General features: G+C 43.4%; 1 protein-coding gene across 2 annotated transcripts in view; it reads left to right on the forward strand.

Moving 5' to 3' along the window:
- LOC142315122 (excitatory amino acid transporter 1-like) overlaps positions 1 to 23,690 on the forward strand; it is a 283,934-nt gene that overhangs the window by 255,492 nt on the left and 4,752 nt on the right. For both annotated transcript variants that reach the window (XM_075352522.1, XM_075352521.1), the window contains exons 8-9: positions 16,710 to 16,904; positions 18,973 to 19,107. In XM_075352522.1, the coding sequence (XP_075208637.1) occupies positions 16,710 to 16,904; positions 18,973 to 19,107 (330 nt within the window). The remainder of the gene's footprint in view (positions 1 to 16,709; positions 16,905 to 18,972; positions 19,108 to 23,690) is intronic.

Below are 23,690 nucleotides of genomic sequence, written 5' to 3' on the forward strand. Positions count from 1 at the left end.
GGTCTCCCCATATTATGATACTAGCACAGATAAAGTATACGGCTACAGACTGCAGCCCCCAACCATGCACTTATCTTGGCCGGTTATCAAAATAGGAGAAACCCACGTGGCTTTTTATTTTTTAAAAAAAAATAATTATTTAAATAAATAATTAAAAAAAACAGTGTGCGGTCCGCCCCAATTTTGATACCCAGCCAAGTAAAAGCCTGACAGCTGGGGGCTGATATTCTGAGGCTGGGGAGGCTTGTTGGGCTCCCCCAGCCTGAAAATAGCAGCCTGCAGCTGCCCGGAATTGCCACAACCATTAGATGCAACAGTCCCAGTTCTTTACCTGGCTTTTCCCGATTGCCCTGGTGCAGTGGCAATTGGGGTAATAAGGATTTAATGTCAGTTTACAGCTACCACAAAGCTCTATATTAGTAATGGGAGCCATCTATGAGACCCTCCCCCATTACTAATCTGTAAGTCAAAAGAAATAAACAAACACCCAAAAAAATTATTTATTTGAGATAAAAGATAAAAAAAAGCACCCTCTTTTACCACTTTATTAACCCCAAAACACACCTGCAGGTTCAACGTAATCCACATGAGGTCCCACAACTATTCCAGCCTTGCTACATCTGAATCCACAGATAGAATATGACTGCCCGCTGTGAGGTTCAGGCAGAGACTGAGTGAGCCGCGCAATCAGCAATGACATTACTCAGGCTATTTGCGGTCACAGGTGGAGGACCATGGGAAGATATTACACTTTTTTTTTTAACAATTCTTTATTTTCAAGAAAGTTTTTCAAAGTTACAGATCTGGTAATTGCAGTACGATGAAGGGACATCAAAACAACAAAGACCTAAAACTTGGTAGGTGAGTTCGTAAACTGCAAAGATATTTGATAAATCTAAGACAATAGTATATAAATAGTACCTGGACTCCTCGAGATACACATCTTCATTGGCATACGCTGAATAGAAGCAAATTGGTGAGGATTCAAGTATTAAAAGTAAGATGGTGAGAAAAAGTGTAAGGTACCTTATAAAGATAGAAATTGAACAATGACCTAAGCCAGCTATGGCATCTGTATATTGTACTTGCTAGACCAGTGATCCCCGGTTGAAAAGTGGGATGTGTGTGTGTCTCCTCTAATCTGTATATCACATGGACGTTTTCCTCCCATTCCTGAAGAGTTGGGGGAGAAGATTGCTTATAATAGAGAGAGAGTAAATGCTTGGCCTCTAGTAGGGGTAGAAACAGTAGCGATGCTAGCGGGGGGGGCAGAGGGTGCGGCCGACTCGTGCCCCGTGCTCAGAGGGGGCCCATCCGGAGCTGCGATACCATTAACTATATCAGCGTGCACAGCGCGCTGATATACTTAACCTTTGTGGCAGTGCGGAGGCGACATGATCTCCCTGCACTGCTGCTGATGACAACGCACACGCAGGACACAGAGTCCCAGTGTGGTGGCGTCATCGCTTAGCGCCGGGACTCTGCTATCTTGTGCGCGCAATGTCCTGCCTGCACTGCACCGCTCAAGACCTGATGGAGCAGGTGAGTATATGATTTTTGTTTTTGTAAAACGCAGAACAAGGGACATCTATACCAAAGCTGGGAGCCCATATATACCAGCTGGAGGCCCATATACACCAGCAAAGGGCCCAGGCTGATAGCCCATATACAACAGGCTGGGGGCCTCATATATACTAACATGAGGGCCCATATATACTAGCATGGGGCCCTGGGTTGAAGCCCATATACACTAGCATGGGACCCAGGTTGGCAGTCCATATACACCAGAAGGGGACTCGTTTCGGAGGCCCATATACACCAGGCTGGGGGTCCATATACACCAGAAGGGGACTCGTTTCGGAGGCCCATATACACCAGGCTGGGGGTCCATATACACCAGACTGGGGGTCCATATACACCAGGATGGGGACATACTATATATACCAGGATGGGGGACATTATTACATAATGAAGGGGGAGTAACACATGTATTGATAGGATTTAGAAAGCTGAAAGGGCCCGTACATGTGACATAAACATGAGAATGGGGTGGGGGGCGCAGATCCAAATGTTGCATCGGCGACCATCGGACTCTACTTCTGCCACTTGTGTGGGGGGCACTTAAAGAGTTTAAGGAGCCTTTATACAGTGTGGGAGCTAATGCAGGGGTCATTATACAGTGTGAGAGCTAATGGGGGGTCTTTATACTGTATAGGAGCTAATATGGTGGCTGTCGTATACTGTGGGAACTACTTTGGGGGCCCTCATATAGTGTGTGGGGCCACTATTGAAGCCATTATACAATGTGGGGGCTGCTGTGGGAACAATTAATCAGTGTGTCAGCTACTATGGTGTCCATTATACAATGTGTGGACTGTTTTGGGGGAGCTGTAGGCCCATCATACTGTGCATAGAGGAGGTGTAGAGGTATCATATTGTGTATAGGGGAGGGGTAGAGGCATCTTACTGTGTATAGGGGAGGTGTACAGGTATCATACTGTGCATAGGGGAGGTGTAGAGGCATCATACTATGTATAGGGGAGGTGTAGAGGTATCATACTATGTATAGTGGCGATATCAAACTTTGTATAGGAGAGGTGTAGAGGTATACTGTGTATAGGGTAGGTGTAGAGGCATCATACTGTGCATAGGGTAGGTGTAGAGGCAACATACTGTGCACAGGGGAGGTGTAGAGGCATCATTTTGTGTATAGGGGAGCTATGGAAACATCATACTGTGTATAGGGGAGATATAAGGGCTTCATACTGTGTATAGGGGAGCTATGGAAACATCCTACTGTGTATAGGGGAGGTATAAGGGCTTCATACTGTGTGTAGACAAGCTGTACATGGGAGGAACATTATTAAATGTTAAGTGAACACTTAGGAACCATTATTGTTATAGGGGCACTCAGGATATTGGGACCATCAAAGGCACACTGGGGGCATTATTACTATCTAGGAGCAATATGTGGGCACTTTTCTAGGGCACTTACGCAGGTCATTAATATTTTCTAGAGGGAAATGTTACCATTTAGAGGGCACAAATGAGGCATTTTACCATGTAAAGGGCACAGTGATGGCATTAATATGTGGGGGGCACAGTGGTGGCATTATGTGGGGGGCACAGTGGTGGCATTATTATGTGGAGGCACAGTGGTGGTATTATGTGGAGGCACAGTGATGGCATTATTATATGGGAGCACAGTGGTGGCATTATTATGTGGGGGCACAGTGGTGGCATTATTACCATGTGGGGGCACAGTGGGGGCATTACTATGTGGGGCAGTAAGAGGAGCACGGTTTTTGTGCCACACAGCAGTTGCACTAATAGGGACACAAACGGCAGCAGCGGCTCAGTATTGGAGTGACGGCAGGATGAGGAGTTTGGGCAGGTTGGCAGAATATGTCCACATGCTGTGGGCTTCAGGCAGAGACTGAGCTGCAACAATGAGCAGTGATGTCATACAGTTTATTTGCGGTCACAGCTGGTCATTGCCACAGTCCTCCACCTGTGACCGCAGGTAACCTGACCTCAGGTGACGTGATTGAGTTCACAGACCTGCATCTCCTGGCAGAAAAATGCATTATTTTTGCCAAGAGAAGTAGATTTGATGCTGAAATTTTACACCATATTCCTGCACTAAATCTGCATCTTCTGGAAAAAAAAATGCATCAAAACATTATGCGGTTTTGATGCAATAGTAATGGGACTTTTTTACTGGGAGATGCAGATTTGGTGCAGGAATATGATGTATAAATTTGAGCACCAAATCTGCATCTGTTGCAAAAATCCCTTAGTTTTCTGCCATGAGATTCAGGTTTGTGAACTCTGCTTACCTAAAGTGAGGTCACGGAGTTCAATGACGTCACCTAAGGTCAGTTTACCAGAGGTCACAGATGGGATACTGTGGTAATCTCCAGCTGTGACCACAAATAAACTGAGCGACATCACCGCTTACAACTATGGCTAAGTCAGTCTCTACTGATCCCGGATATCTGCAGGTTCGCCCATCACTACTCGCAACTAGTGATTGGTGGACCTGGACTGTAAAAGAACACAAGCAGTGACCCTGGGCCCGGAGTTCTCAGGGAACTCTGAGTCCCTCTTATTTTGATACACAGCCAAGATAAGCACACGGCTGGAGGCTGCAGTTGGTAGCCAAATTTTTTATCGGTGCTGGGTATCATAATATATCATGTGCCAGATGTTGTATTATTTTATATTTACCCTACTATAGACATGCACACAACATCTATGATTATAAGCAGTCAGACGCTGTCACACAGGATGGGGGCGCAGTCTGACTGCAACCAATCACAGACGCCAGGACTGCCAGTGGGCAAGGGAAGTAGTGCATATGCATGAGGGTAATGAGTAGAGATGAGCGAACTGGTCCCGGTTCGGCTCGAGGCCGGTTCGCCGAACGGGGGTCCCGTTCGAGTTCGGTTCGTCGAACGTTCGACGAACCGAACTCGAACGTATAGGCTAGAATGGGAGGCAATCACAAACACATAAAAATGCATGATAAATGTACACAAACAGTTAATAAACATTGCCATAACACTTACCGGTCCTCGCGATCCCTTCTGCACTCTGTCTCCTGCCGCTATTCCATCCGATGATCGCTGAATCCTCCCGGTGACCTGCACTGCCAGCAGAGATGCAGGACCTATCGTGACGTCAAAATAGCCATGTGACAAGTCACGTGGCTATTATCTCATTGGCTACAGACTGGTCACATGACTATGACACGTCATGTAGGACCTGCGAGTGCATCTCTCCGGTACACGGTGCACATATGTGTATCGCCGTGTACCGGCAACATGCTCTAGCACACGGTCGACTCCCCGTTCCGTTAGGGACCGGCTGACACAGCCGGTCATTAACGGAGATCACCGTTGCCATAGCAACGCAGTTAGCGGTGACGTCACCGCTAACCGCGGCTCCGAGAGCACCGTTGCTATGGTAACGCGTCTGTCAGTGTTACCGCTAGCAGCCAGCACTGATCACTCACGGAGTGAAGGCTGCACGCTGCTTCCCGATTGTAGTGATGATTGTAGTGAGGATGGAGGTTCCCCAGCCCCAAGTGATGAGCTGGTGAATCTCATCCTCACTACAATCGTCACTACTACTACACTAGTGATGATTGTAGTGAGGATGGAGGTTCCCCAGCCCCAAGTGATGAGCTGGTGAATCTCATCCTCACTACAATCGTCACTACTACTACACTAGAAAGAAAGAAGACAGAAGAGCAGGATCGTGGAGGGCTGACAGGGGGTAATAAAGATGGAGTCTCTAATGTGTCTGTGTATTTATTTCTATTAAAGTATTTTTTCTCTTTGTGATGTCTTTTTTTTAACCCTTTATTGGAGATTCTTAATGGCCGGGTCAAACGTGCCTGACATTAAGAATCTCTGGCTTAATACTGGCTGGTAAAACAAAGCCAGTATTAACTCATGATTACCCAACAAGCCACCCGGCTCCAGGGCTGTTGGAAGAGTTGGATACAGTGCCAGATGATGGCGCTTCTATGAGAGCGCCATTTTCTGGGACGGCTGCGGACTGAAATCAACCCACAAACCTCGGGCTAACCTGTGCTGCGGATTCCAATCCCCAGCTGCCTAGTTGTACCCGGCTGGACACAAAAATGGGGCGAAGCCCACGTCATTTGTTTTTTAATTATTTCATGAAATAAGTGAAATAATTAAGAAAAACGGGCTTCCCTATATTTTTGGTTCCCAGCCGGGTACAAATAGGCAACTGGGGGTTGGAGGCAGCCCGTGGCTGCCAGCTGTACCTGGCTAGCATACAAAAATATGGCGAAGCCCACGTCATTTTTTTGGTGGGCAAAAAACTTCTGCATACAGTCCTGGATGGAGGTAGAAAGAGGTTTTTTTGCCCAGCTCACCTGTGTGATGGAAGCCAGTGATCCTGGGCTGTGCACGGAGAAGAGGTTTGGAGAGCCAGTCCATGTGCATTGAAATTGGTTAAAGGATTTCACCAGCACAAAACTCCAGGCATTTTGTTCTTTAAAATAAAACTTCCTTTATTTTCTTATCATTAAAAAGTCCATGCTATGGTGGTCAAGCCCATGTCAGAGAGGACGCGTTTCGAACATCCAGTTCTTATTCAGTCTCTAAACCATCTAGTCACAGAACTGTTTAAAAAGGGCTGAACCCAAACATGTGATCAAATGCAAGGAGAGAGCAAGACAATTACAAAAACATTAACCCCTTGAGTTATATCACTCCATATAATGCTTATAACACTTATATATATACAAAGTATTTTTTTAGCCAGATTAATATGCAAACATCAATTCATTTCTTTTATTTAAACCTTTCGGAAATCTTGTGCCCATTAAAAACATCCATTTTATTTCTCTCTGAAAGAGGATATCTTTCAAATTTCCACCCCTTCTAGGTAGTTGAATTTTTTCAATGGCATTGACTTTCATGCCTGTTAAATCACCTGCATGTGCGTCGCGAAAATGTTGAGACGCTCCTGATAATTTTCTCGTGGTGGCATTATTCACATCATAAATGTGTTCAGATATCCTCTTTCTGAGAGAACGACAAGTGCTGCCTATATATTGTAACTGGCAAATAGTACACGATATTAAATAAACCACATGGTCTGAACTGCAGTTTATGAGTGACGTTATTTTATACGTTTTTTTATCTGTAAATGAAGAAAATTCCTTCACATTTGACATATAACCGCATAGTCCACACGATCTGTGGCCACATTTGAAAGAGCCTGTGCTGGGTAACCAATTGCCAGTGTTTTTTTCTTTTTTAGTGGAACCGCACCTATTCATATGATCACTAGGTGATAACATGGATCCCAATGTAATGTTCCTTTTTGAAACAAATTTAACTCCATTTTTTAAGATTTTGTGTAATGTGTCATCTGTAGATAAAATGGGTAAATATTTTTTAATAATTTTAATTACATCATAATAATTCTTACTGTATGTTGTTGAAAAAACAACTGACAATTCTTTCTGGGGATTATCTCTGGTTTTATTCATGTCCAAATATTGTGACCTACTCACTTTGGTTGCCTTGGTTTTGGCTTTCTGGAGATTTGTCATTTTATACCCTCTTGCCAAAAACCTTTTATCAATAGTGCTGCATTCTACCTCAAAACCATTTTGGGTGTTGCAACACCTCCTAGCACGGCCATATTCACCTGTAGGGATGTTATCTATAACATGCTTTGGATGGCAACTTCCCGCATGTAATAGTGAGTTGCCTGATATGGGTTTTCTGTAAAGACTACAATTAATTTCTCCATTGTCACCCTTCCCATGGAATTGTATATCCAAAAAATTAATTTTTGATACATCATGAAAAAAAGTGAAAAAAAGATTATGGGCATTATTATTAATGTATGATATGAAATCCTCAATTTTTTTTGTTTGGATTTTGCCATACAATAAGTACATCATCTATAAATCTCAGATATAATGCTATATCCGAGAAAAAAGGATTGCACTGATTAAAAATATATTGTTCTTCCCACCAAAACATAAATATGCCTGCTAGAGAGGGGGAAAACCGTGCGCCCATTGAACATCCCTGTAACTGAATATATCCTTTATTTAAAAAGGTAAAATAGTTGTTTTTGAGTAAAAACTCAGTTACGTCAATCAAATAGTCCTGTAATTCAAGTGAGTAGTCAGAATATTTTTTGAGCAAATCTTTCAACGCTAAAATGGCAAGAGAATGTGGAATGGATATATACAATGATTGCACATCACAAGTTAACCAACTAAAATTATCCTGCCATTTCATCTGAGAAATAATATTCAACACATGTTTGCTATCCAGGACATAGCCAGGAGACATTTTAGGAAGAAATTGAAGGTGGTTATCCAACCACTCTGCCAGATGTTCAGTATAAGAATCTATACCTGAGACAATCGGTCTCATTTTTGGGGGAAATTGGTTTTTATGTGACTTGGGTAAGGCATGCAATAATGGTATTAAACAATAAGATGGATTAAGATAATCTCTCAATTTTTCATCAATTAAACCCAAATGTAAGCCTTCTTCTAGAATTTTTTCCAAGGATTTTTTTATATCTGCAGAGGGGTCATGATCGACTCTCCTGTAGGTATCACAATCCTGTAACATAGTCACTACCTCCCTTTCATAAAGTCCAGTATCCAAAACTACGACTGCCCCCCCTTGTCAGACTGCCCCCTTTAACCAATTTCAGTCCTGGATGGAGTATGCTGAGCCTTGTAGTTCTGCAGCTGCTGTCTGCTCTTCTCCATACAGACAGACAGCAGCTGCAGAACTACAAGGCTCAGCATACTCCATCCAGGACTGTATGCAGAAGTTTTTTGCCCCCTGAAAAAATTATGTGGGCTTCGCCATATTTTTGTATGCTAGCCAGGTACAGCAGGCAGGTACGGCTGCCCCCAACCCCCAGTTGCCTATTTGTACCCGGCTGGGAACCAAAAATAAAGGGAAGCCCTTTTTTTATTATTTCATGAATTTCATGAAATAATTAGAAAACAAATGACGTAGGCTTTGCCCCATTTTTGTGTCCAGCCAGGTACAACTAGGCAGCTGGGGATTGGAATCCGCACCACAGGTTGGCCTGAGCTTTCTGGGCCCCACTGCTGCGAATTGCAGTCTGCAGCCGCCTCAGAAAATGGCATTTTCATAGAAGCGCCATCTTCTGGCGCTGTATCCAACTCTTCCAGCACCTGCCTGCTATACCTGGCTAGCATACAAAAATATGGCGAAGCTCACGTCCTTTTTTTGTAGTTTTTTGGCAAAAAAAATAAAAAATGCTTCCCTGGATTTTCCATTGCCAGTGAAGGTAACACCAAGCAGTGGGGGTTAGCAGCCAGTAGCTGCTTGGATTACCCTTAGCTAGCAATACAAAAAATGCAGCGGGAGCCCATATATATTTTTTTTAATTATTTATTTAAATAACTAAAAATAAAATGGGCTTCCCTGTATTTTGATTGCTGGACATCACAGTGCTGTAAAAATAAATCTTTAAAAAAATGACGTAGCGCTCCGCGGTATTTTTGATTCTCAGCGCAGATAAAGCAGACAGCTATGGGTTGCCACCCCCATCTGCCTGCCGTTACCTTGGTTGTCAATCAAAATACAGGGAAGCCCATTAATTTTTTCTATTTAAAAAATAGTTAAAAAAAAAAAATGGCGTTGGGTCCCCCCATTTTTGATAGCCAGCTAGGGTAAAGCAGACGGCTGTAGCCTGAAAACCACAGCTGGCAGCTTTACCGTGGTTGGGGATCCAATGTGGAGGTCCCCTCAGGCTCTTTTTTATAATTATTTTATAAATATTAATAATTACACAATAAAAGTAGGGTCCCCCCCAAATTGGATCACCAGCCAAGGTAAAGCGGACAGCTGTGGTCTGGTATTCTCAGGGTGGGAAGGTCCATAGTTATTGGGCCTTCAAAGCCTAAAAATAGCAGGCCGCAGGCACCCCAGACATGGCGCATCCACTAGATGCGCCAATCCTGGCGCTTCACCCCAGCTCATCCCATGCCCTGGTGCAGTGGCAAACGGGGTAATAAATCGGGTTGATACTAACTGTAAAGTCACCTGAGATCAAGCCCAGCAGTTTGTGATGTCATGGCGTCTATTAGATACCCAACATCATAAACTGTCAGTACTAACAAAAACAAAAAATCGACAAAAGAAATTTATTTGAAAAAACAGTCCCCAAAACATTTCCTCTTTCACCAATTTATTGTAAGAAAAAAAATAAAGGGGTCCCACAACGACTCTGGACCGTCTAGAATATGGGGAGGAGACACTCAGGGAACGTATCCCCCATTTTCTAGGAGTGCGGACCCTTCATGTGAGGAGTGTGGGTGCAATGAATCTGCACTCACTCTCCCCGGGTCCACAGCAGCAGAGTCCATGTCGTAATGGTTGCTACCAAAGCTGCAATGCCCTGCTCATGAGGTAAGGGCATGCCTAATCAGGAGAACTACTGTAGAGGAAGCTCTGCTCACTGGTATATAGGTGCTCAGAGGTAATAATAGATAAAATTAGTGAGTAACCTCGGCACTCTATATCTCCCAGACTAAGTCAGTAAGTCACAATGGATAGTAATGCAAAATCACTCTTTATTGGTCCGTATTAAGAAATTTTTTTTTCATAAGCATATATGTTTTTGTCCAAAACAAGTTACAAATGACGTTTCGGCCTGAGCCTTCATCAGATTGGACTTATCTGCATGTAATCATGAAAAATGACAATAATCAGTATCACATAAGAGTGAGAGAACAATAACATAAACTCGAACAATGTAGAGGTACAATTGGGATGCAGCAAAAAAATCGCAACACAGCAAGAAATGAAACACATGATACAAATGTCATAATACAGTACAAGGACAATATAGTAATGACAAATATGGGGTCAGAGTAGGCTTAGACAGCTCTGGTACGAAAGAGATGTCAATCATAAAGTAACATGTGCAGTAGGTGTAGAGCTACAGTATGCATGGCAGAGCTAATGGGTAGACCGACCATAGAAAAAGAACGGAGAAAAAGTGGAGAAAAAGTGGAGAAAAAGTGGAAAAAAAGTGGGGAAAAAAATGGAGAAAAAGTGGAGAAAAAGGTGGAGAAAAAGTGGAGCACCCTTTGGTGCCTTTTATGTGGCACTAAGGGGTGCTTAGCTTTGTATTTAGCCAAAAAAAATGAAAAAAAAATGACGTAGGGTTCCCCCTAGTTTTGTAGCCAGCTAGGGTAAAGCAGACGGCTGCAGCCTGCAGACCACAGCTGGCAACCTCACCTTGGCTGGTAATCCAAAACTGAGGGCACCCCACGCTGTTATTTTAAATTAAATAAATAATTAAAAAAAAAACACGTAGGGGTCCCACAAAATTGGATTACCAGCCAAGGTAAAGCAGACAGCTGGGGCCTGATATTCTCAGACTAGGGAGGTCCATGGTTATTGGACTCTCCCCAGCCTAAAAATAGCAGGCCGCAGCCGCCCCAGAAGTGGCGCATCGATTAGATGCGCCAATCCTGGTGCTTCGCCCCAGCTCATCCCGCGCCCTGGTGCGGTGGCAAACGGGGTAATATATGGGGTTAATACCAGATGTGTAATGTCACCTGGCATCAAGCCCTGGGGTTGGTGAGGTCAGGCGTCTATCAGATACCCGACATCACCAACCCAGTCAGTAATAAAAAAAAAATAGACGACAACCACATTTTTATTTGAAAAAACACTCCCCAAAACATTCCCTCTTTAACCAATTTATTAGAATGAAAAACAAATCCAGGTCTGGTGTAATCCAAGGGGTTGCCATGATGATCCACACTGTCCCAGTCAATGAAGAGTAGGATGTTCCCCATTGGCTGGGAGAGCAGTGCAGTGACCCGAGCTAACATCAATGGGTCAGCCCAGGTCACTGCAGGGCATGACAAGTGCTGCTGTCAGCGAGGTACATTACCTGCGCTGATCTCCAGCACTGCCGACAGCCCCTGTCACTGAGGTCAATGACCGGCGCCTTCACATCAAGTATCGCGAGAGGTCCGTGACGTCTCGGGTCGGAAGCGAGAGGTGATGTGACAAGCGGCGGCCATGGAGGACAGTGACAGCGCTGAGGTCGGGATGGCGGGACTTCATCACCGCAGGTAAGCCGAGCGGGGGGGGGGGGGGATGTGTGTGTGTGTGTGTGTATGTATGTGTACGTGTGTGTGTGTGTACATGCCGCGGGCAGGAGGGGGCGGAGTGAGCTGAGCGGGAAGTGTGGGCTTCCTGCACGTAACTAAGATAAACATCGGGTTACTAACCAAAGCGCTTTGCTTGGATACCCGATGTTTATCTTGGTTACCAGCTTGTGGCAGGCTGCCAGCGATGGCTCCTGCACACTGTAGCTGTAAAAAGCCCTGCTTTTTGCTGCTAGAACCGTTCTCGAACGCAAAAAGCTCGAGTTCTAGTTCGATCTCGAACAGCCCCAAAAATCACTCGAGCTTAGAACTGGAGAACCTCGAACCACGAACCGCGCTCAACTCTAGTAATGAGTGGCCCCAGAGGTAGTGTTATGGCCGCACGGAGACTAGTAAGTATAACGCGCCTACTTTATTCCTATTCCCTTTCTTTTTACCTTTTTTTTTTTTTTTTTTTAATTATCCTGATTGGCTGATCCGGATAGCGCAGTAAGGCGGGCTTTGCACGCTGCGACATCGGTAACAATGTGTTACCGATGCTGCAGCGATAGTCCCGCCCCCGTCGCACGTGCGATATCTAGTGAAAGCTGCCGTAGCGATTATTATCGCTACGGCAGCTTCACACGCACTTACCTGCCGTGCGACGTCCCTCTGGCCGGCGACCCGCCTCCTTCCTTAGGGGGGGGCGGGCCGTGCGGCGTCACATCGACGTCACACGGCAGGCGGCCAATAGGAGCGGAGGGGCGGAGATGAGCAGGATGTAAACATCCCGCCCACCTCAGTCCTTCTCATTGCAGCCGGCGGCAGGTAAGGTGATGTTCCTCGCTCCTGCGGCTTCATACACAGCGATGTATGCTGCCGCTGCAGCGAGGAACTACATCGTACCTGTTGCACCATCGGCATTATGGAAATGTCGGAGGCTGCAGCGATGATACGATAACGACGCTTTTGCGCTCGTTCATCGTATCAAAAAGGTTTTACACGTTGCGATATCGACTGCGACGCCGGATGTGCGTCACTTTCGATTTGACCCCATCGACATCGCACGTGCAATGTCGCAACGTGCAAAGCCGCCCTAAGTCACACATCACTGCAATCATGGTCTCTGTCTCTCAATTATGCTGCTTTCAGATGGGGTAGGAAAAACCTGGTGACAGATTCTCTTTAATTTACCCAAGGGGCCACATGAGAGACTGTGACTGTCAATTGCGAACCAATAGGCTAAAATATTTTTTCTTCAATGTCAATATTTACACATTAATTATATTTTATTTTAAAGGGGTAATCCACTACTCTAACTAAACCTTTTCAATAACCATAAATGACCCCCTGTTAAAATAAGAACAGTTATACTCTCTCTCGTTGCGGGCACTGTTCCAGCGGTGTTGGCACTTGAATTCTGGGGCTCACATGACATCACTTTACGCTAGCCCTGTGCCACATCAGCGCTGCATCACTCTCCCTGCCTTCAGATGAATCGAAAATCAAAGGAAAGTTCGAGCTGCGGATGCCTACTCACTTCCTCATGATGTTTGATACGTCCGAAGATGGGGAAAGTGCAGTACACTACCCATATACAGTATGAGCGCACACATAACCCCATATATAGTATGAGTGCACACATAACCCCATATATAGTATGAGTTCACACACAGCTACCTATAGACAGGATGAGCTCCCACATAGACCCTTACTTCCAGTATAAGCCACCCTGCATACAGTATGAGACCCCACACAGCCCCCCTATATATAGTATGAGCCCAAATACAGTCCGCTATATACAGCATGAGCACCGACACAGCCCTTTATAAACAGTATGATTACCCCTATATACAGTATGAGCCACCACACAGTCCTCCTATAAACAGTATGACCCTTCATATAGCCCGCTATATACAGTATGTTTCTTCGCATAGCTTCCTTATACACATGGATTGAGATTAAGAGCATGTAGCTCGAAACGCGTACTCCTCTGTCATCCCATCCTGTCTTTATGGGGATTTTTTATACTTTGTGGATATGATCCAATTTTACTATGAAAATTGAATAAATAAAAGAAGCAAATTTTATTACATTTCCTGGACACGAGTGCTGGATTTTTTTCTTTTTCCTGGACTTCCTTATACACAGTATGACCCCACACAGTCCTCCTATGTACAGTATGAGACCCCCCAAATAGTATTTTCATTTTTGTAAGTATCATACTCTATAATGGCCTTAGAAGAGTTATCACTGGTAAGAACACTAAGGGGTTTCAGTTGGGACGTAAATACAGTGCATTTGCCATAATACATGTCCTTCTGGTTTTATACCAAGTCTATTTGTTTGTATGCCACTGGTGTCACCCCCTTCTTTTCCATGTAAGTTGCATGAATGATATCATTTATAATAGTTAATGACTTTCATAACATAACGGTATAGGCTGAAGACTGTTATATTGAGGTCTGTGTGTGTGTGTGTGTGTGTGTGTGTGTGTGTGTGTGTGTGTGTATTTATTTATATATATATATATATATATATATATATTGTGTGTGTGTGTGTATTTATTTATATATATATATATATATATATATATATATATATATATATACAGTGCCTACAAGTAGTATTCAACCCCTTGCAGATTTAGCAGGTTACATAAGATGCAAATAAGTTAGAGCCTGCAAACTTCAAACAAGAGCAGGATTTATTAACAGATGCATAAATCTTACAAACCAACAAGTTATGTTGCTCAGTTAAATTTTAATAAATTTTCCACATAAAAGTGTGGGTCAATTATTATTCAACCCCTAGGTTTAATATTTTGTGGAATAACCCTTGTTTGCTATTACAGCTAATAATCGTCTTTTATAAGACCTGATCAGGCCGGCACAGGTCTCTGGAGTTATCTTGGCCCACTCCTCCATGCAGATCTTCTCCAAGTTATCTAGGTTCTTTGGGTCTCTCATGTGGACTTTAATCTTGAGCTCCTTCCACAAGTTTTCAATTGGGTTAAGGTCAGGAGACTGACTAGGCCACTGCAACACCTTGATTTTTTTCCCTCTTGAACCAGGCCTTGGTTTTCTTGGCTGTGTGCTTTGGGTCATTGTCTTGTTGGAAGATGAAATGACGACCCATCCTAAGATCCTTGAAGGAGGAGCGGAGGTTCTTGGCCAAAATCTCCAGGTAGGCCGTGCTATCCATCTTCCCATGGATGCGGACCAGATGGCCAGGCCCCTTGGCTGAGAAACAGCCCCACAGCATGATGCTGCCACCACCATGCTTGACTGTAGGGATGGTATTCTTGGGGTCGTATGCAGTGCCATCCAGTCTCCAAACGTCACGTGTGTGGTTGGCACCAAAGATCTCGATCTTGGTCTCATCAGACCAGAGAACCTTGAACCAGTCTGTCTCAGAGTCCTCCAAGTGATCATGAGCAAACTGTAGATGAGCCTTGACATGACGCTTTGAAAGTAAAGGTACCTTACGGGCTCGTCTGGAACGGAGACCATTGCAGTGGAGTACGTTACTTATGGTATTGACTGAAACCAATGTCCCCACTGCCATGAGATCTTCCCGGAGCTCCTTCCTTGTTGTCCTTGGGTTAGTCTTGACTCTTCGGACAAGCCTGGCCTCGGCACGGGTGGAAACTTTCAAGGGCTGTCCAGGACGTGGAAGGCTAACAGTAGTTCCATAAGCCTTCCACTTCCGGATGATGCTCCCAACAGTGGAGACAGGTAGGCCCAACTCCTTGGAAAGGGTTTTGTACCCCCTTGCCAGCCTTGTGACCCTCCACGATCTTGTCTTTGATGGCCTTGGAATGCTACTTTGTCTTTCCCATGTTGACCAGGTATGAGTGCTGTTCTCAAGTTTGGGGAGGGTCTTAATTAGTCAGAAAAGGCTGGAAAAAGAGATAATTAATCCAAACATGTGAAGCTCATTGTTCTTTGTGCCTGAAATACTTCTTAATACTTTAGGGGAACCAAACAGAATTCTGGTGGTTTGAGGGGTTGAATAATAAATGACCCTCTGAATAAACTTGTCACAATTTAAAAAAAAAAAGAAATAACATTCTTTTTTGCTGCAGTGCATTTCACACTTCCAGGCTGATCTACAGTCCAAATGTCACAATGCCAAGTTAATTCCGAATGTGTAAACCTGCTAAATCTGCTAAATCTGCAGGGGGTTGAATACTACTTGTAGGCACTGTATAATGTGTGTGGGTGTGTGTGTGTGTGTGTGTGTGTGTGTGTGTGTGTGTGTGTGTGTGTGTGTAAGCAGATGCAAAACCGCATCCAAACTTAATTTAACCGAAGGAAACCTTGGATTGGTTATTTGGATATGTTGTTTTATTTAACATTTTCCTGACATATGGCGTACTAGTATGTCATGTCAGGACCCGATCTTTGATGTAAGTTCAGAAACTGAAATATATTCACGAGTCATTTTTACAAAACAATGAACTGAACACTGTAAAAACAAAATCCAAACCATTACGGAATGATCATCTAGCGGCCCCATACACATTATATTGTCTGCCAAATGCATCAATATTAGCGGGTTAAGCCAACCTTATTCTAATGTGTTTAGGCGCTGTTAGACGCAGAATCAAATAAATCGGTTTGTCTTACTTCGAATCAATAAACTAATGCACTGTGGATTCGGAGGGCAGCAGAGATTATACTGGCTGGCAGTGGCTTTACAAGGCAAATGGCAGGCACAATGTCAACAGTGGGCCGTTTCCATCTTACGCGTCAATTAATATTACATTCACCTTTCCCTTGGTACCATAAAATATATGATCTGGCCTTTATATCAATTTTCAGTAGCATTGAAACACCATGCTTGAGAAGTGAAAGACTTCAGTAGCTGAATAACGTGCAAAAAAGAGAGAAATTGATGGAAATAATGAGATGCCCAAGTAATTTTGCATAGGCCCCAGATATTTATCATGTTCGCACTGAGTAGGTAAGACCACTCACATGTATGCAACTAGATGGCCTACATCCAGTTATATGTAACACCTTCTGACATTTGTTTTTAACAGCTCTGCTACGCTACCCATCACTTTCAAATGCCTTGAAGAAAATAATGGCGTAGACAAGCGTGTCACTCGTTTTGTGCTGCCTGTGGGAGCCACAATTAACATGGATGGAACTGCCTTGTATGAGGCACTTGCTGCCATTTTTATTGCACAAGTAAACAATTATGAACTTAACTTTGGACAGATCATCACCATCAGGTAAGTTTCTCTGAGCCGCATATCTCTGCATGCAGTACTGGACCATGAGCCACTATCAGCAGTATTGAAGACAGACTTTGCCTGGAGCCCAAATCGTTCACATGCATGTACCACTGCCATTAACTTGAGAACCGCGGCAGCTATAGGCATAGAAGTGGTGTAAAGTAGCCATGTGCTATGCAAACCACCTATAGCGCCACCTGGTGGAAAACAACGGAGTTAGCACTTTTAACTTAAAAACAACGAGATAGAGAAAAAAAGTGAATTACAAAGTTGTAGGGCATCATCAATTCAATACGAATCGACACCTTGCATACAGAAATGCTATGATTAGAACGTGTAAAAGTCACAAGGCTGCAGACGTGAAGCGATACCTCATGGAGACCTTCCTACAAGTTATTGGGTATGGTGGCTGCATGGAGTGGCCTCCACGCTCACCTGACCTGACCCCATTGGACTTCTTTCTGTGAGGTCACATCAAACAGCAGGTGTATGCGACCCCTCCACCAACATTGCAGGACCTACGACAACGTATTACAGATGCAAACGTGTCACCTACCATATTGCACAACGTGCAGCAAGATACAGTATGCTGTTCAGAGTCCAGATGTGCATTGCAGCTGACAGTGGCCAATTTGAGCATCAAACTTAAATGAGCACCATATGCGTGACCAGCATTCAATGTTTTGAGGGAGTCATGGGTTTCATATCATAGCATTGCTGAATGCAAGGTGTTGATTCGTATTGAATTGATGATGCCCTACAACTTTGTAATTCACTTTTTTTCTCTATCTCGTTCCGTTTTCGAGATAAAAATGCTCCGTTGTTTTCCACCAGGTGGCACTATAGGTGGTTTCATTGCGTCGCGCATGGCTACTTGACTATACCTAGACACCACTTCTATGCCTATAGCTGCCGCCGTTCTCGGTGGACAGGATATGGGTGGACACACTGTATACCGAAAACAGAATGAAGCTTACAAGGGAAAGAACACAGTACCTACAATCAAATATGGTAAAGGTTCAAATATGTTTTCGGGTTGCTTTTGCTGCCTCTGGCACTGGGCGCCTTGACTGTGTGCAAGGTATAATGAAATATAAAGATTATCAAACGATTTTGGGTTGCAATATAGTGCGCAATGTCAGAAAACTGGGTTTGTGTACTAGGTCATGGGTCTTCCAGGAGTACAATGACCCCACATATACTTCAAAAACCACCCAGAAATGGATGGAAACAAAGAGCTGGACGTTTCTGAAGTGGCCAGTAATTTGTCCAGATCTAAATCCCATTGAACACCTGTGGAGAGATCTTAAAATTGCTCTTTGGAGAAGGCACCCTTCAAAATTGAGAGACCTGGAACAAATTGTATAAGAGTGGTCCAAAATTCCAGCTGAGTGGTGTAAGAAGCATGTTGATGGTTATAGGAAGTCATTGATTGCAGTTATTTACGCCAAAGGATGTGTAACCAAATATTAAGTTGATTGCGCCAACTGTGTTTGACTGGTCCATTTTGGAGCTTTTGTGTAAAATTATATCCAATTTGCCTTTTTTTTGTTTTGTTCCAATACACAGAAAAGAAATAAACATGTCTTTTACAATTATTAGTTTTTTTTTCATTATTTTTTTTTAATTACAAGTGATAATTTATGCACAATCTAACAGTAATAATAATTAAGTTATTCCGCTGTCCTTGTCCAATACTGCACTGACAAGTGACCATAAAAAACATTGTGTATTCCAGTAGCTACTGTGAAAACTGTTTTTTTTTTGTTGTTTTTTTGTACATTTATTTAAAAAAAAATCACCATTTAAAAAATGCTTAGAATAAAAATCTGTTTGAGATAATAGATCTTTTTTTGATATTACATTTCAAATGATAAAAAATGTGCAATTCTGAGTGTTGCAAAGATTTCAGTTTCTATATTCCTTAATTATTCTACTTGTCCTGAGAGTAGATTACCTGGAAACTAGATTTCAATAGTTCAATGTTATTTACTGTGATGCGTATACTGTTTATTATATACTGTGTAATAAGGTTTTCTGAAGTTCCATTTTACTCTTCACACAGTATCACAGCAACGGCTGCCAGCATCGGAGCTGCGGGTATCCCCCAAGCTGGCCTGGTTACCATGGTTATAGTGTTGACATCAGTAGGGCTCCCCACTGAGGATATAACACTCATTATTGCAGTAGACTGGTTCCTGTAAGTAACTAAACAATGGTGTATCTGAATATGGAAAAGATAACTTAACACAAGAAACCGACAAATGGGCACTGTTAAAGGTATTCTGTCAACGTAAAATAACACGTCGGAGGATCCACACAGTCTTGTAGGAGATGTAGCAACAATACAAATCATGCTTTTTTTTGTTTTTAATCTGTTCCTCCGTTTCCCTAAAAAACAACTTTACTGTAATAAATTAAATTAAGGTACTAAGTGCAGCCTTGGCGTGGCTGAATTGCTTGTTACACCATTCACCCACTTATTTAGATTACAGCCCTGCCTTCTATCCTGACTGACAGCTGGCTTTCCTAGAGCCAGTGCTGATCAACCTCTTTTATGTGCGCACTATCTGTACAGAAGCAAGAAGACACATCACTCTCTCATCCCTGCTGACATTGCCTGTCTCTTCTGCGATCACTTCAGTGTAAGAGACAGTACAAATCACTTTCTACTCACTTATGACTTTGCTCAAATATAGCAGTGTAGTGATGTCAGCTGCAAGAAGAGAGCTATTTGTGTTCTCTCTCCAGCAGTGAACTGACAGCAGTGAAGATGAGCAATATCAGAAGTGAGGAGATAGTGGTTTGTGTGTTCTCTCCTGAACGGAGTTGATTGTAGTGAACATGAGCAATATCAGAAGTGAGGAGAGAGTGATTTATGTGTTCTCTCCTTAACAGATGTAATAGCAGAGAAGATGAGCAATATCCGAGGCAAGGAGAGAGTGATGTGTGTGTTCTCTCCTATGTTGAAATGATACCAGTGAAGATGAACAATGTCAAAAGCCAGAAGAGGGATTTGTGTGTAGTCTCCTGAACAAAGAGAATGATCACATAACAGAGGTTTCATTTGCTTGAATAAACATAGGAGTGGCAGCAATCTAAATACAGTTGTGCTCAAAAGTTTACATACTTCGGCAGATTTTTTTCTTTCTAGGCCTTTTTTCAGAGAATATGAATGATAAAACAAAAACTTTTTTTTCCAATCATGGTTAGTGGTTGGGTGAAGCCATTTATTGTCAAACTACTGTGTTTTCTCTTTTTAAATCGTAATGAAACACCAAAAACATCCAAAATACCCTAATCAAAAGTTCACATACCCTGGTGATTTTGGCCCGATAACATTCACAGAAGTTGACACAAATGTATTTGAATGGTTAATAAAGGTAACATCCTCACATGTTTGCTTGTAATCAGTGTGTGGGCATAAAAGCTGAGTGAGTTTCTGGGATGCAGACAGGCTCTTGCATCTTTAATCCAGCGACTGAAATTTCTGGATTGTGAGTCATGGGGAAAGTAAAAGAATTGTCAACGGATCTACGGGAAAAGATAGTTGAACTGTATAAAACCGGAAAAGGATACAAAAAGATATCCAAGGAATTGATAACACCAGTCTGCAGTGTTCAAACTGTGAATAACAAATGGAAAATCAAAGGCTCTGTAAAAAGCAGACCATGATCAGGTAGACCAACAAAAATTTTGCTACAACTGCCAGGAAAATTGTTCGGCATGCAATCCCACAAATAACATCAGCTGAAATACAGGACTCACTGATAACTATCATAATGGCTGTTTCAATAAGGAGGCACTTGAAGAAAAATGGGCTGTATGCTTGAGTCGCCAGAAGAAAGCCATTACTGCACAAATGCCACAAAGTATCTTGCCTACAAGACACCAAACAGCACAGAGACAAGCCTCGAAACTTCTGCAACAAGGTAATTTAGAGTGATGAGACCAAAATTGAACTTTTTGGCCACAACCATAAATAATTCGATTTGGAGAGGTGTCAACAAGGCCTATGATAAAAGAAACACGATTCCTGCTGTAAAGCATGGAGATGGATCACTGATGATGTGGGGATGTGTGAGCTATGAGGAGCTGCTGGTGATAATTCTTTGGCTTTGTGATCTTTTTTTGTTTCTATGGTAATGAATGTTACATCACATGAAAGCCTCATGTGTCTAATACTGTATATGTTTTAAACATTTTCTGTTTTGTAGCTTATGGTAACAGTGTTCTCCGCACGCAGGAAAACAAAATGGCGGAGTTTAATGCGATATTCACAGCAACTGAGCGCAGAAGAGTGCTAAAATTCTTGAGTTGCCAAATTTAAAACGGGCCTCTTCAGCACTAGCGATGAGGAACGTCCTGGTCGACCAAGAGTGGTTGTTGTTTGGGAGATCATCGATGCTGTGCACAACCTCATATTGGAGAATCGACAAATTTCAGCTAAAGCAATAGCAGACATCATTAGAATTTCTTGTGAACGTGTTTGTGTCATTATCTATGAACATTTGGACATGAGGAAGGTATCTGCAAAATTGGTCTCCAAATGTTTGACAACAGATCAGAGAAGCAAGCAGTGAAAACTTCCTGGTCCATTTGTCAACATTTCCGGACTGATAAGAACTTCCTGGATTAACTGGTCACTATGGATGAGACTTTTTTTATTTGTATGACCCTGAAAACAAGGAGCAGTCAAAGAATGGAAGCACAGTGGTTCTGCTCGTCCAAAGAAGTTGAGGGTGCAAAATCAGACACTAAGGTGATGGCGACTGTGTTCTGGAATAAGGAGGCTGTGCTGCTAGACTACCTTCAAAAGGGTTCCACCATCAATGCAAGGTATTACATTGAACCTTTGGACCAATTGAAGGCAGCTTTGAAGGCCAAAAGGTGCGGCAAGCTGTCCAAAGGAATCTTGTTCCTGCAAGACAACGCCTCCGCTCACACTGCACAAGTGACCACAGCAAAACTGGCAGAGCTGGGCTTTCAGCTGGTTGACCACCCACCTTATTCACCAGATCTAGCTCTTTTCAATTCTCATCTGTTTTCAAACCTGAAGAAACACCTCAAGGGTACCAAATTTCACACCATTTCTGATGCGATGGCTGCTACGGATGACTGGTTGGAAGCAAAACCAAAATCCTTCTATTTGCTAGTCTTACAGAACTTAGAATACCGATGTAAGCAGTGTGTTGTCATCAGTGGAGAGTATGTGGAATAAATATAAAGTTTCATCATCCTATCTTGTTTCTTTCTGGATAAAGGGAAAGACTTATCAAAATCCCCTCGTACAAAGACACAGGAAACTTGGTCAAAGTTGAAGGAAAGATGAATGCAGCACATTATCCGCAAATGCTGCAGACAAATTTGCACTCATCAGCCGGGAAGCTGCACATGGGACGTACTTGGATGTTCCAACATGACAACAATCCAAAACACAAGGCCAACTCAACCTGTCATTGGCTACAGCAGAATAAAGTGAAGGTTCTGGAAAGGCATCTCTGTTCCCTGACCTCAATACCATTGAAACACTCTGGCGACAACTCAAGCGTGCAGTTCATGCAAGAAAGTCCAGGAATTTACAGGAACTGGAGGCTTTTTAGCCAAGAAGAATGCGCAGCATTACTATCTGAGAAAATAAACAGCCTCATCCACAACTACCACAAAAGACTTCAAGCTGTCATTAATGTTATAGGGGGCAATACACGGTATTAAGAACTGGGGTATGTGAACTTTTGATCAGGGTCATTTGAATGGTTTTTGGTTGTCATTATGATATAAAAAGCGAAAAAACAGTAGTTTGACAATAAATGGCTTCACTTAACCACTACCCATGAGTGGAAAAAAAAATCATATTCTCTGAAACAAGGTCAAGAAAGCAAAAAATCTACCAGGGATGTAAACGTTTATAACACCATTCCACCACATACAGTTGTGCTTAAAGTGGTTTTGTTGTGCAATTGCAGAGTAGCCTTAAAAACAAAAATGTTTTTTTCTATTGTTGCTCCAACTCGTATAAGACCCAAACTTGATTCATCAAAGGTTTTATGACAGTATTCTCTTGGCATTCTATTCCATTTTTGTCCAGCTCCCACAAGAGAGCGGAGTTTGGATGCAGTGTGGCAACCGCCGCTCATCAAATTTGCTGCACCAGAAATCTTACTCCAGCAGGTAGTGGAGTATCCTTTGTGGCGAGGCATATGTGACGCCCTGGCGCCGCCAGGTGGTCACACAGTAGAACCCCCGCACAACACCTTTCCCCACAGGGTTACATACAGCTGACCTGAAACCCTAGTCATCCCCCCTCAGGGTAGGACAGGCACACCAGTGGGCGAGACCAGGCGGATGGAGAACGCCCACCTAGGGGTCCGGAGAGCCCGGGGCGCGAAAAGTCAGTCAAGTTTGTAGCTCAAGTGGAGTAGTAGTGGAGGAGGAGTGTGAAGGTGAAGCTCAAGTACAGAGAGCAGAGGCACCCGGGTTGGAGCCCCGGTGCATTAGCTAGGTGGCAGACGGTGGTCCGTGTCTGACATGAGACGGGAAGATGGCAGCCGGAGATCTGAGGTGCACCGGGGCAGGGTTGGAGCCCGCCGGCACCAGAGAACCGACCCGGAAACCATGCACAGAGGGGATACTTGGACCCTGAAGCCAGGACCGGAACCAACGGTCTAGCTAATTAACCAATTGAAGGCAGGATTATAGATTCTGTCCCAACCAAAGTCCCAAAAGCAGACAACCACCCACAGAGAGGGATAGGGCATCCGCCAGGGCCCGTTAGATCCCACG

Source organism: Anomaloglossus baeobatrachus, chromosome 1, assembly GCF_048569485.1.
Source record: "Anomaloglossus baeobatrachus isolate aAnoBae1 chromosome 1, aAnoBae1.hap1, whole genome shotgun sequence".
Taxonomy (NCBI): Eukaryota; Metazoa; Chordata; class Amphibia; order Anura; family Aromobatidae; genus Anomaloglossus; species Anomaloglossus baeobatrachus.